The following is a 12,201-nucleotide window of genomic DNA, read 5'->3' as shown; positions in this document are numbered from 1 at the left end:
CTCGCTTTTGTGCCTGTGCCTGTTTGCGCGTGCATGCATGCGCGTGTGTGTCTCAATAAGCTGAGTGGTGTGCGGGCTGGGGCGGAGTGGGGCGGGAGCGGGAGCGAGGGCCCGCCGGCGGCAGCGCCCGGCTTGGCTCGCGCGGCCCCGCGCTCACGGCCTCTGTGCTGCCGCACTGCCATCCCCTCCCCCTACCCGTGTGGCGCAGAGGTGATGTGGACCCAGGAGGAGCCGATGAATATGGGCGCCTACCTGCACGTGCAGCCGCGCTTCCAGCGGTGCATGGAGGTGCGCGGCGCGGCCCGCCCGTGGACAGGCAGCCAGCTGCTGCGGCAGGCAGCATGGCAGGCAGCTGGCCGCGATTCGAGGGAGATGCACGTAGCGGGCATGGTCCCTTGCCCGCGTCTGCACGCACCCCGTCCTGCTGTCCTCCCCGCCCCTGCCAGCTGTCCCAGCAGGCTGCTCACCCTGCTGTCCCGCCCGCCCACCCTGCCGCTGCCGCTCCTGCCCCACCTACCGCAGGCCATGGGGCGTGAGGTGCCCATGGCTGTCAAGTACAGCGGCCGCCCCTCCATGGCCTCCACTGCCACCGGCTTTGGCGAGGTCCACGCGCAAGAGCAGGTGGGGAGGGGGCGCTGGGGGGCGGCTGGCTTGTGTGGGGTGCTGTGGGGTTCGTGTGGTGCTGGGTGGTGGTCTTGTGTGATGTGATTAGGGGGGTGAGGGAGGGTGCCGCAGCGCGCTGCGGGCTCTGGGGAGGCGCACTGGGCTGGGCCTGCTGCCTGCGCATGCTGCGACTCGGGAGGTTGCATGGGGCGTTGACTATTTGCTGCGCTGTGTGCCTGCTCCTCTCCCCGTGCCCTCCTCCGCCCGCAGGCTGACCTCATCAACAAGGCTCTTGACCTCTCCTACTGACCGAGCAGCCCTCGGCCACCCATGGATGCATCCCATGCGTGCGTGCCTGCCTCACTTGCACTGCCGGAGAAGGCAGTGCGACCTAGTGGAGGCGCCCCACGCCTCCGCTGCCCCCGCCGCTCGCATGGCTTGACAGCCGTCAGCGGCGTGCACGCCACCGGCGTGCGCGGCGTGCTCCGCGCCGCCAATGCATGATGCACATGCACACGTCCCATGTATACACTTTCCGTCAGACTGCGCTCCCCTGCCCCACGTTTGCCCTCGCTCCACGTTGTCTGCTGTCCTACCAGCCTTTTGCGCAGCAGCTGACTGTGTTCCTTGCTGCTTCTGGTTCACATTGCGTCACGGTGCAATATCTTTCAGACCACTACGGGGGAACATAGCTGGTTCATAATGGATTGGGAGAAGGGTTGGGTCAACCAATTCAGAGGGAAGCGTGGACGGGCAGAATGCTGGCAGGACAATACACAGACACAAGGGGGACACACGGACACAGCCGGGGCTGACACAGGACAGAAATACACAGGCACTGTTGGCGCCAGTACATTAGTGGTCATGCTGCTGGGTGGTACCGCTACGGCTGCTTTGGGCTGCTTAATGAGCTACCACGCCACAAACACAAACATCTTGCACTGCTGCTGCTCTGCGGGTCAAGGCAAGCCGCGGCATGGGACACAGCCGCCTGGCAAAACACTCCGCAAAACACTCCGCTATGCCGCTACTGCACGTATTCAGGCTATGCTGCTAGTACTGCTGGGTGGATTTAGGAGGCATCAGCGCTGGCCACGGAGCCGAGGCTGGCGCTGGAGGTGGAGCCTGAGGAGAAGGAGCCGGAGGAGTCGCCACTCTCAAACACGGCGGCGGCGCCCATGCCCGAGCCGGTGCACATGGACACCATGCCGTACCTGGCGCCCTGCGGGCAGGGCGGTGCGGCGGGCTGGGGCGGTGTGGGCTCCCGGGAAGAGAGCTTCAGTGGGGCTCGACACACGGTCAGCCCAGTGCATGTGGGTTTGAATATGAAAAGCCCTGGCAGCTGAGCAGGCATGTGGCTACCCGCTCTGCCACCGACATATCTATCCAGTGCACCGCCGCCCCACCTTGCCATTGCCGCCGGCGCCGTTGCTGTTGCGCCTAGCCATCTCGTGGAGCAGGGTGACGGTCTGGCGGGCGCCGGTGGCGCCGGCGGGGTGCCCCAGAGCGATGGCTCCACCGTTGGGGTTCACCTTCTCCTCATCCAGGCCCAGCTCCTTGAGGCAGTAGGCAAACTGCGGTTGGGTTGGGCAGAGGCAGGAGACATTTCAGCTCTGCTGCAGCTGGGTAACCCCCTGCTGGCACCGGATCAGCTGCCAGCCAATCGAGGGATGCACTGCTGGGCACGACTGTCGACCAGGCAGCCTCCCAATCCCTCCTCCTTCTGCCCCCGCCAAGGCCGGCCGCCCCACCTGCGATGCGAAGGCCTCGTTGAGCTCAAACATGTCGATGTCATCCTTGGACAGGCCCGCCTTGTGCAGGGCAGCGGGGATGGCCTTGGTGGGCGCGGTGCCCATGATGCCGGGTGGCACTCCCACCGTGGCAAAGGAGCGGAGGGTGGCCATGACGGGCAGGCCGCGGCGCTGCGCCTCGCGCCGCGTCATCAGCATTACCGCCGCCGCGCAGTCGGTGTTCTGGAGGTGGGGGTGGGCGGGGTGGGGCAAGAGGGAGGAAGGGAGGCGCTCTTGAGCAGACGTAAGCTAGCTAAAAGAGGTGCTGTGAGATTGAGATTCCGATGCGAGGAGGGTCGGTTGGCAGCGCAGGGAGCAGGGCATCCGGCATGCGTTTAAAAAGTGGGTCGCCGGGCTAGCTCGGTTGCTTGCCAGCAGCAGGCCAGGCCCCGTCCCACCTGGCACGCGTTGCCCACGGTGACGGTGCCGCCCTTCTTGAAGTACGGCTTCAGCTGCGCCAGCTTGTCTGCGGTACTGTCGGGACGGATGCCATCGTCTGAGTCCACAGATACGCGGCGGGCCTCGCCTGCGGGGGAAGGGGAGGCAGGAGGGGGCTGGGCTTGCTGGCTGGGCCTGGGGTGGGGCTTGGGAGCTCAAGATGTGGGCGCCAGCCGGCTGGGGTGGGGAGATGAGCGGGCAAGTCCCGAACACCGCCTGCGCCTGTGCGGTCGGCACCTTTCACTTGCCAGCCAGGCACCTGGCCCACCAAAAGCCTGCCCAACAACAAATCGTAAAATATTTACCCGAGGCGTCCTGCACCGTCGTCTCCACCGGCACAATCTCATCCTTGAATCTGCCGGCAGCCTGCGCGGCGGCGGCCTTGGCGTGCGAGGAGGCGGCCAGGCGGTCCTGCAGGTCCCGAGGCACGCTGAACCGCTCCGCCACGTTCTCGGCTGTCAGGCCTGCAGGGCGGTCACAGTGGCCAGAAGAGGCGCTGGGTGCACGGGCGCGATGCCAACGCCTTGGCCCCCTGTGCCCCGCCAGCAGGTAAGAAGCCTGGCGGTGGTACCGCATGCATCAGCCCTCCACTCGGCTCACCCAGCGGCAGCTTCACGTCCTGCGCATCCTGGCTCTCCTGCACGCGAGGGTTGTCGCTGCCCTGCCAGTCCAGAGGGTCCCGCGTCAGGGTCTCCACCCCGCCTGCAGGCAGTGTGGGCAGGGCGCAGCAGCAGGCTGGCACAGCGAGCTTGCTGGCTGGCCAAAGAACATCTGCACGTGGCATGGCAGCCTGGCTCGCTTTGGCCAGTAGGGTTTGAACGTGCAAGGCACAGGCACTGCCACCGCCCCGCCCACCCGCGATGCCGATACTGTAGAAGCCCGCCCGAATGTCTGCCGCCACATTGGCAATGGCCTGCAGCCCTGCAGCGCACTGCCTGCACACACACGGAAAGGCAGCCCGGCTGGTACATCCGCCGCTGACCGGCCTGCTCCCTGGCGCCGCTGAGGTGTGGCGGCATTGCAACTGGGTGGGCAGCGCTTCCCGGCGGCTGCCCCCCGCGGCCAGCCCACCTGTTGACGGTGTAGGCGGGGACAGAGGGCGGAAAGCCGGCCAGCAGCAGCGCGGTGCGCACCTCGTTGGCGCGCTTTGAGGAGGCTGGGAAGACGCTTCCCAGGCAGACGTCATTCACCTCCTGCGGGCCAGGGCAGGAGGCCAGGGTGCTGGCTGAGGGCGCAGACAGATGGCAGGGCTGGCATGACCGCGGCCACGGCTGCGCTGCTCGGCGCGAGCGCTTTGAAAACGGCCGGTGGCGGCTCCGCGCGCCTCTGGCTTGATGCCCGTGCGGCGCAGGATGTCCCGCAGCACCGCCATCACCAAGCTGTCAGCGGTGGCGTCCTTGAAGCCGCCCTTGCGGGCGCGGGTGGAGGCGGTGCGGCAGGCCCCCACCACCACCACGTCATTGGGGCTGTCCTGGGGGCCAACGGCTGGGGGCGGGGCGGTCTCGGCGGCCACAGCCTGCAGGCCAGGCCGGGGCGCTTGTCAGCGTGGAGAGCGAGGTGCTGGAATTGAGGTTTTGGTGGGGATGATGGCGAGGCAGGCCGCATGTGACAGAGCCTCCGCCCACCTGTGCCGCCACCGCGCGGCGAGCGCTGACGGTGGCTGCCACATCAGCGGGATGCGGCGTCTCCCCCAGGATCCCTCTCTGCGGGCGGCGCTGGCGGCTGCCGCCGCAGAGCAGTAGCGCTGAGCCTCTGTTCAGGCTGGGGCGATCCGGGGCGTAGGGGAGGCCGCACAGCCGGCCACGATGGGCAGCAGACGCGAGCATGGTGCCCCTTGGAGGCTTGGCGGGTGCGTGGCAGATGCAGATTGGATTATGGTCACAGGGTTTGAGGGGTTTGAGGGGCTGGGGAGGGCAGGAGGCAGCAAATCTGTGGGCTGGGTGGAAAGTCTGGACACGTAACGATCCGGCGGCGGCGGCCCCCCCTCAAAACCGAAGAAACCCAATATCTTTCATCCATCAACGACCTCACAAATGCTTTGCCCAAGCTGCACCATCACCAGGACAACACCGGCGGCTGCCTCCAGCGCGGCGCGCCCAGGCTGCACCAGGGTGAGCAGGCTGTCCTTCCAAGGCTGGCCCCTGGCCATCCACGGTGCTGACTATTCATCAAGGCTGTTGGGAGGAGGGGGTGGAGGGAGTGGGTTGCGGACCGATGACCGTCAACATCGAGCACAGCCAGCCCTGGAGTCTCAGACCCAATGGTTGGGGTGCCTGCTGCCCTCCCTGCCGTGCTGCGCGGCAGCGGCAGGGCCGGCTGCGGCCCGTGGTTTGCGCTCCAGCGCTGTCGGCGGCCGCCGCTGTGCCCGTCACTGCCGCGTCAGGAGTATGCGATGTGTCTCGATTGATTCGCGCCGCCAATCTGCAGGCGGCCCACTCTCCCAGCTTCACCCGGAGCAGCTACGCAAGCACCCGCCGCTGCACCGCCAGCCAGCCGCCGGTCCAGCGAGCGCTCAAGGTGAGGGCAGGGCTGTCAGGACCTGCAGACCCTGCCGGCCCCTGCCTGCGCCTGCCTGCTCACCCTTCCTTCCAACAACCGCTGCCGAGTCAGATGACAAATGTGCTCCCGCCCTTTCCCGCGCATCCCCGCAGGTCACCGCCGTCGCCGCACCCGAGCAAGGCATCCGCCCGCCCGCCGCCAACGGCAGCAGCCCGCTGCACGATGTGGTGATCGTGGGCGCGGTGCGCACGCCCATGTGCAAGGCCAAGGTGGGGCGCACCCTCTGTTTTCCACCCGCGGCAGGCTCAGCGGCAGCGCACGGGTTTGCTCCCCAGCCCGGCCCTCCCTCCCACCCACCCTGCCGCACCACACCTCCTTTCTTGTGCTACCTGCCTGCCCTCTGCTCCCCTCCCACGCCTCTCCCACCCTGCCCCCTTCCCCCTCCCGCCGCAGGTGGGCTCCCTCAAGCAGGCCCTGGTGGATGAGCTGGTGCTGTCGGTGCTCAAGGAGCTGCTGAGGCGCACCGGCGTGGCCGCAGAGGTGCGCGCCCTGCATGGCGGGGCGGCATGCGCATGGGAGGGACGGTGTCCGCGTGTCGCGGCGGGCAGCCCTGCCTCGGCCTGCCTGCTTCTGGTTCTCGGCCTGGCCAGCCGTCTGATGTTGCGCATACACACGCCTGCCTCCTCTCCCTCTGCCTCTCCCCCTCCCTCTCCCTCCCCGCAGGATGTGGGCGACGTCTGCTTCGGCTCTGGGCTGGGACCCTCCTCCAAGCGTGCCAACGAGGTGCGCACCGCACTGCTGCTGGCCGGCTTCCCGCCCTCCGTCCCTGCCTACACCGTCAACAGGTGGGCTGGGGTGCCCGCTGGGCTCCTTCGCCAGCCCGGCTGATGCCCTCCTTTCAGCATGGCCTGGCCAGCTGCATCTGCCTCCGTATCATTTGCCCACCTGCCCGTCTTCATGCCACCTCTTCCTGCGACCATCTTGGCTGCGCGTGCGGTCCCCGCTGCCCGCAGGCAGTGCGCTGCCGGGCTGCAGTCCATCGCCGACATGGCTGCCTCCATCGCCGCCGGCTACTACGACATCGGCATCGCAGGTGGGCGGGTGTGGTGGGGTGGTGCTGCTGGTGTGCATGCAGGGTGGTGCCCGGCAGCCGCGGTCGCGTAGGTGCCTGGTGAGGGTGGCGATGAGAAAAGCGGTGCTGCCCTGCGCGCGCCGCAGGCGGTGTGGAGAGCATGAGCCACTCCCCCATGATGTGGGAGGGCAGCGACAACCCGCTGGTCGAGGAGAACCAGCACGCCAAGGACTGCCTGCTGCCAATGGGTGAGGCGCTGCCGGGGGGTGGGGCTCCTCGGCGCTGCCGGGGGGTGGGCTCCTCGGCGCTGCCGGGGGGGGGGGCTCCTCAGGCGCTGCCACACGGGAGAGGGTGTCTCAAGGCAGGCCTGTGCAAATCAAAGCGCAGCGCTGCCAGCGGCTCCCTGGGAGTTGGGTTGCCGCAGAGCATAGGGTGCCAGTGCGGCAGAGTACTGCCTCCCGTTGCAGGCTCGACATAACTGCCGGTGCTGCTTAACTGCCCGATGCACCTGCTCCCACGCCTTTGCACGTCCCCGCCCACCATCCTCTGTCCCTGCAGGCATCACCTCTGACAACGTGGCAGCCCGCTTTGCGGTGCCCCGAGACCTGCAGGACCGCCTGGCCGCCTCCTCGCACGCCAAGGCCGCCGCCGCGCAGGCTGCCGGCAGGTTCAAGGATGAGATCGTGGCGGTGGAGACGACGGTGAAGGAGGGAGGTGGGTGTTCCCTTGCCCTTCCCTCCCTCCCTCTGCAGCCAGCTGCATCGTCTAGGCTGCACGCCGGCGCCGGGATGAGCTTGCAGCTGAGCGCTCCTGCCGCGCCGCGCAGCTCTCTTTGTGTGGGGCTGCCCAGCTGCTGCCGGCTGCTGCTCCAGTCCCAACTCCAGCGCCCCCCTGGCCGCCCCCGCAGACGAGGAGCGGCGTGTGGTGGTGGACCGCGACGACGGCATCCGCCCCGACTTCTCCTTTGAGAAGCTGTCCAAGCTGCGCGCCTGCTTCAAGAAGGGCGGCACCACCACCGTGGGCAACGCATGCCAGGTGCCGGGCAGGTGGCCGGACCAGGCTGCTCGCCTGCGGGGCTGCGGCCCGTAGTCTGGGCCGGGGCAGGCGGTCTCAGCCTGGCTCAGTGCGCTGCTGCGTGGTAGCGCTGGTGGCGCACCGAGCTGCCTGTGCGGCACTCGCCACAGGGGCGCGTGCTGCCGTGCAGACCACTGACGGAGCGGCGGCGGTGATGCTGATGAGGCGTGGCGAGGCGGAGCGCCGCGGCCTGCCCATCCTGGCCACGCTCAAGTCGTTTGCTGCCGTGGGGGTGGAGCCTGCGGTGATGGGCATCGGCCCGGCTGTGGCCATCCCCGCCGCCCTGGAAAAGGCGGGCCTGTCCAAGGATGACATCGACGTGTTTGAGCTCAACGAGGCTTTCGCCTCGCAGGTATGGGCCAGAGAGGTCCCAGGGGGAGGGGCCTGGGAGGCTGTGTTGTGGCAGCTGTGCCCAACAATTCTGCTCATTGCAATGAAGCGCTGGCAATGGTTCCAGCAGCAGCAGTGTTGACGTGGCGCTGTCCTGCCTGCCCCTCTCCTGCCTGCCCAACCTGACCGCAGTTTGCCTACTGCCTCAAGGAGCTGGGCCTGGATGAGGAGAAGGTGAACCCCAACGGCGGCGCCATCGCTCTGGGGCACCCCATCGGCTGCACCGGCGCCCGCCAGACCGTCACCCTGCTCCACGAGATGGCCAGGCGCAACAGCAACGGCAGGGTGCGATCTGCAGGCAACGAAGAGAATGGCCAGCTCCATCCATCTGTCCATCACCTGTCCCTTTCATGCTTGCTGTGCAGGGCGCCCACTATGGCGTGGTGTCCATGTGCACCGGCTCGGGCATGGGCGCCGCAGCCGTGTTCGAGGCTGAGAACGGCAGCGCCGAGCAGGAGTGAGCGGCTGCCACTCATGGTCAAGTGTATCTAGTTTACAAGAATCCAGTCCCAGTGAACCAGCATCCGAAGAGCTGCCTCCAGCACCTCGGCCCGTCTGAGGCCCGCTCGCACTCTTGCCGAGCGGGCTCCCTCTCCCGTCCCTTGCCCTGTCCCTTGTCCTGCGTATTGCCCCTTTTCTTCACTATTGGGTGGTTGTGCCTGTTGCTGACACATTTATCCAGGACTCTCGTTGTTTTCCTGCCTGAGTAACACCTTTTAGGGTGGAGGAGAGATGCACCAGCCTGCCGAACCACACAGCGACGGAGGTGCCGCTGGTCAGCCACAGGCGCCTTGCCCTGTGGATGAGGGCCTGGCTAAATTATTCCCCGTGTTGTCACCGACTCCCATCCAATCGCAACTCTCCTCCCTCAGAGCAGTCTCTCAACCGCATGGCGGCGCACCCAGCTGGAGCGGCCGCTAGCGGCCGCTAGCGGTGACGCACCATGACGGGGCGGCAGGCCTCTCATGGCCCCCCACCCCACCTGCGTCAACGCGTGGACTTGCTTCTGCACTTGCTTCCAGCGATCTCACTGTCAACCGTAGGGCACCAGTGCAGCAGCCAGTATGTCGCAGGGTGGCGCAGCCTCGACTCCCGCTGCACAGCCGCAGGCGCAAGACGAGGCGGTTCTAGGCGAGGTGTTGGTTCAGCAGCGCACGCTGAGGCAGGGGCCGGTGGAGGTGAGTTGCGACAGCTGTGCGGGCATTGTAACGGGCTGCGCTGCGGCCCTGCACGGCAGTCAACGAGACTGTGAAGCGGGAATGCGTGTAGCGACGGTGCCCGCAGTGAACTGGCGGCCTAGTGCCCGCGCGTGGGGCGGCGGGTGCCGCACGTGCTGGCTAGACTGCCGGTTGCTCCTGCGCAGACCACTGCCCTGCTCACCTCGCTGCGCTGCAGGAGGACCCCGACCTGGCGCTGGCAAAGCTGCTGCAAGCCCAGGAGCAGGCGTGGCTGGCAATGGCGGGCCAGGGCAGCGGCATCCTGGAGAACCTGCCGCCGGCGGCGGGCGGCGGCGAGGCGGGCGCGGGGCCACACGAGGGCGGCGGCGGCGAGGAGGGGGGCGAGGTCGAGGAGCTGACGGATGAGGAGATGGCGCGGAGGCTGCAGGAGCAGGAGGAACGGGAGTTCCAGCAGCGGCTGCTGGAGCTGGCGGGGATGGGGCAGCCGGGGGCGGCGCCTGGAGGCGGCGGCGGCATCGAGGCGCCCGGCGGCGACGAGTATCTGCCTGAGGACGATGTGGACCCAGATGAGATGACGTATGAGGAGGTGTGTGCATGTGTGTGTGTGCGTGCGCGCGCTTGTGTGTGTGTGTGCACGTGTGTGTGTGTGTGTGTGCAGGTGTGTGCGCGCGTGTGTGTGTGTGCAGGGGTTGGAGATGAGTGCCGCAGCAGGGTGTGCGGCGGAAGGGCGGCAGCACAGCTGCTCTGGGTGGAGCGGTGTCCCGCGCGATGAGCCTGGGGCCCCAGGGATCTGACGTTGCACCTCTTACCTGTTTGCCTGCCTGCCCACTCTGCCACCCGCCATACTGCAGCTGTCTGCTCTGGGCGAGGCGGTGGGCACCGTCAGCAAGGGCATCTCGCAGGCGCAGATCGACACGCTGCCGCAGCAGGCATACTATGAAGTGGCGGGGACGACGGCTGGGTCAGAGGAGCAGTGCCCCATCTGCAGGCAAGCGCAGGCAGGGGCAGGGAGGGGGCTGTCTGCTGCCCACTCAGCTGCCTTGCTCTTGCTGCTGGAGCTTCTGGGAACGGCCAGGCCGGGGCATGCTTGCTCCATGCCTGATCCTGCGTCTGCCTGGTGTGCCACCCAGGCGGGCGGTGGTCCTCGGTCCTGGCTCACACCGCTTGCCCCCTCCCACCCTCACTCGCAGGGTGGAGTATGAGCCGGAGGACAATGTCAAGGTGCTGCCGGTGTGCCGCCACTACTACCACCCAGACTGCATCGCAGAGTGGCTGAAGCGCAACAAGGTGCGTGGCGCCGGCGGGCAGGCAGCGGGGCGGCGGCGCTGGCCGAGCAGCTTTCGGCGGCATCGATGGCGTCGTCGTCAGTTGCCACTGGGTTGAGCCTTGCATGGCGTGGTGCTGCAGGTGTGCTGCATCTGTGCCAAGGAGGTGATCGAGGAGGGGAAGAAGACGGAGGCCGCCGGCAGCGGCGGCGCTGCCAGCGACGGCGTGCTGGGGGAGCGACGGCAGCAGTAGCAGCGTCGCAGCTGCGCTAATGACGGCGAGGCTGTGCTTTTTGACCCCTTTATGACTGCTGACTCCTATGTATGTTATTGACCTGTTCCACCACCTCTTTTCCCCGACTGCGGACAAGTTGCGACTTACATCCAATGCTGGCTCCCCCATTTGAGGAATGAACATCAGCCAGGCACATGTCTGGGGGCTATAGGCAGCCAGCAAGCTCAGCACCGTGGGTGCCCAGCAGGGCCCAGCAGGCATCACTGAAATTCGCGTTTGCGGCGCCTGCAGTCCCCACGCGGCTGGTGCTGGCATTGCACGCTTGTTTGGCTGAAAGCTAGCTGTCGCCAGGCTGCGCCAGGTCTGGTTGAACTCGCGGGCTGTCAGGCGGAAAGAGGCGCGGCCAGCATGGCCTCGGTCACATTCAGCCGCAAGAGCCGCAACAGGGTGCGTCGGGGAGCCCGTCGGGGCAGGGGATGTTTGTTGCCCGAGCGGAGCCATTCACCTCCTCCTCTCTCCGCCTCTGTGGTGCGCCCCAGGCGACGGTGGCAGGCAGCTCGATGAGCAAGCGCCCCTCTCCCAACCTGCCCCTCACCAGCCGCGCCGCCGCCGCTCGCCTGCAGGACAAACCAGGCGACGGCATCAGCAGCGACGCCAGCACCACCGCTTCCACTTACGTTACGGCGCCCTCGGTGCTGACGCCAGTGCCGGAGAGCCCAGGGGTGGATCAGGATGAGAATGCAGCCGATGGGGTGGCCACCAGCACGGCCAAGTCGGGCGGCGGCGGGCAGCCGGCCCCACGCTGGCGTCGCAAGAATGCCGCAGAGCGGCAGGATGCGGAGCGGCGGCAGCACCTGGCTGAGATGCGGGCGTACTTTCAAGAGGTGGGGAAGCCAGCCACAGCGCAGGGCTGCTGGGCCATGCCATGGCTGTGCTAGGCCGGCAGTAGCAGGAGTGCCAGACCCTCATGCCCTGCCCTCCTCTGGCCCCCTGCCGCTGTACAGGTGGATGCCTTTGAGCTGGCAGTTGAGACGCCGCCCGTGGCCAAGCCACGCGGCGACAGCAGCCGGCCCGCCGACGTGCAGAGCACGCCGCCGCAAGGCGGCGACCGGCAGCAGCGCGGCGTGGCGCGTGCGCTGGCCGCGGCGGCACCCACCCCAGGCACCGCCATGCGCCAGCGCGCCATGTCGCTGGGCCTGTCGCGGCGCCGCTCCTCGGCGGTGGCCTGGCCCGTGCACACCGCGCTGGCCTCCAGCAGTAAGGCGGGCAACGCGTCGCCTCTCAAGCTCAGCATGCCGCCAGGCGTCACACAGGAGGCGGCGCAGCGGCAGAGCATGCAGCCAGGCGGTGGCCGGCGCAGCACGCTGGTGCCGCCGGGGCCCCACCGCCTGTCGGTGGCAGCAGACAACGGTGCCCTGATGGGCAGCCCCGGCGGCGGCGCCGGCTGGGCAGTCAGCCGGCACTCTCTGGCCATGAGGGGGCGCCGCTCCTCGGTGGCACCCAGCAGGCTCAGCGGCACCGGCAGGATGCTGTCCCGCCTGTCGGTTGGCCTCACAGATGCGCTGCAGTGGCTGGGCATCAAGGGCAAGATCCCCACGGCGGCGGCAGACGAGGAGGCACAGGCTGCGGCTGCGGCGAGGGGCGGGGGCGGCGGCGC

At 67.9% G+C, this 12,201-nt stretch overlaps 4 protein-coding genes across 4 annotated transcripts in view; 3 read left to right on the top strand and 1 right to left on the bottom strand.

The window, feature by feature from the left end:
• The window catches only part of CHLNCDRAFT_57427 (hypothetical protein), a gene marked incomplete at its 3' end in the record, with an annotated part of 9,035 nt that extends 8,123 nt beyond the window's left edge, over positions 1–912 (top strand). The window contains exons 20-22 of the mRNA XM_005849319.1: positions 211–288; positions 523–621; positions 874–912. Of these exons, the coding sequence (XP_005849381.1) occupies positions 211–288; positions 523–621; positions 874–912 (216 nt within the window). The remainder of the gene's footprint in view (positions 1–210; positions 289–522; positions 622–873) is intronic.
• A 763-nt stretch (positions 913–1,675) lies between these two features.
• Positions 1,676–4,980, bottom strand: CHLNCDRAFT_143855 (hypothetical protein; the record flags this gene model as incomplete). Its single annotated transcript, XM_005849122.1, has 11 exons — positions 1,676–1,825; positions 2,010–2,177; positions 2,355–2,576; positions 2,792–2,919; positions 3,137–3,295; positions 3,432–3,533; positions 3,687–3,766; positions 3,903–4,024; positions 4,198–4,347; positions 4,457–4,534; positions 4,885–4,980. The coding sequence occupies 11 exons, from the start codon at positions 4,978–4,980 to the stop codon at positions 1,676–1,678; spliced, it is 1,455 nt and encodes a 484-aa protein (XP_005849184.1).
• A 111-nt stretch (positions 4,981–5,091) lies between these two features.
• CHLNCDRAFT_143854 (hypothetical protein) lies at positions 5,092–8,327 on the top strand (the record flags this gene model as incomplete). The annotated part of the gene is made up of 12 exons (XM_005849318.1): positions 5,092–5,100; positions 5,259–5,348; positions 5,483–5,599; positions 5,784–5,870; positions 6,054–6,175; positions 6,344–6,423; positions 6,549–6,650; positions 6,961–7,116; positions 7,310–7,437; positions 7,607–7,828; positions 7,999–8,151; positions 8,232–8,327. 12 exons carry the CDS (start codon positions 5,092–5,094, stop codon positions 8,325–8,327), a joined length of 1,362 nt encoding a protein of 453 aa, XP_005849380.1.
• Positions 8,328–8,930: 603 nt separating this feature from the next.
• On the top strand, positions 8,931–10,562 carry CHLNCDRAFT_143853 (hypothetical protein; the record flags this gene model as incomplete). Its single annotated transcript, XM_005849317.1, has 5 exons — positions 8,931–9,044; positions 9,262–9,630; positions 9,896–10,005; positions 10,235–10,331; positions 10,452–10,562. 5 exons carry the CDS (start codon positions 8,931–8,933, stop codon positions 10,560–10,562), a joined length of 801 nt encoding a protein of 266 aa, XP_005849379.1.
• Positions 10,563–12,201: the final 1,639 nt, after the last annotated feature.

Source organism: Chlorella variabilis (genome assembly GCF_000147415.1).
Source record: "Chlorella variabilis unplaced genomic scaffold CHLNCscaffold_6, whole genome shotgun sequence".
NCBI lineage: Eukaryota > Viridiplantae > Chlorophyta > Trebouxiophyceae > Chlorellales > Chlorellaceae > Chlorella > Chlorella variabilis.
Note: the sequence above shows the minus strand (reverse complement) of the source record. Positions and strands in the feature narration are given on the sequence as shown.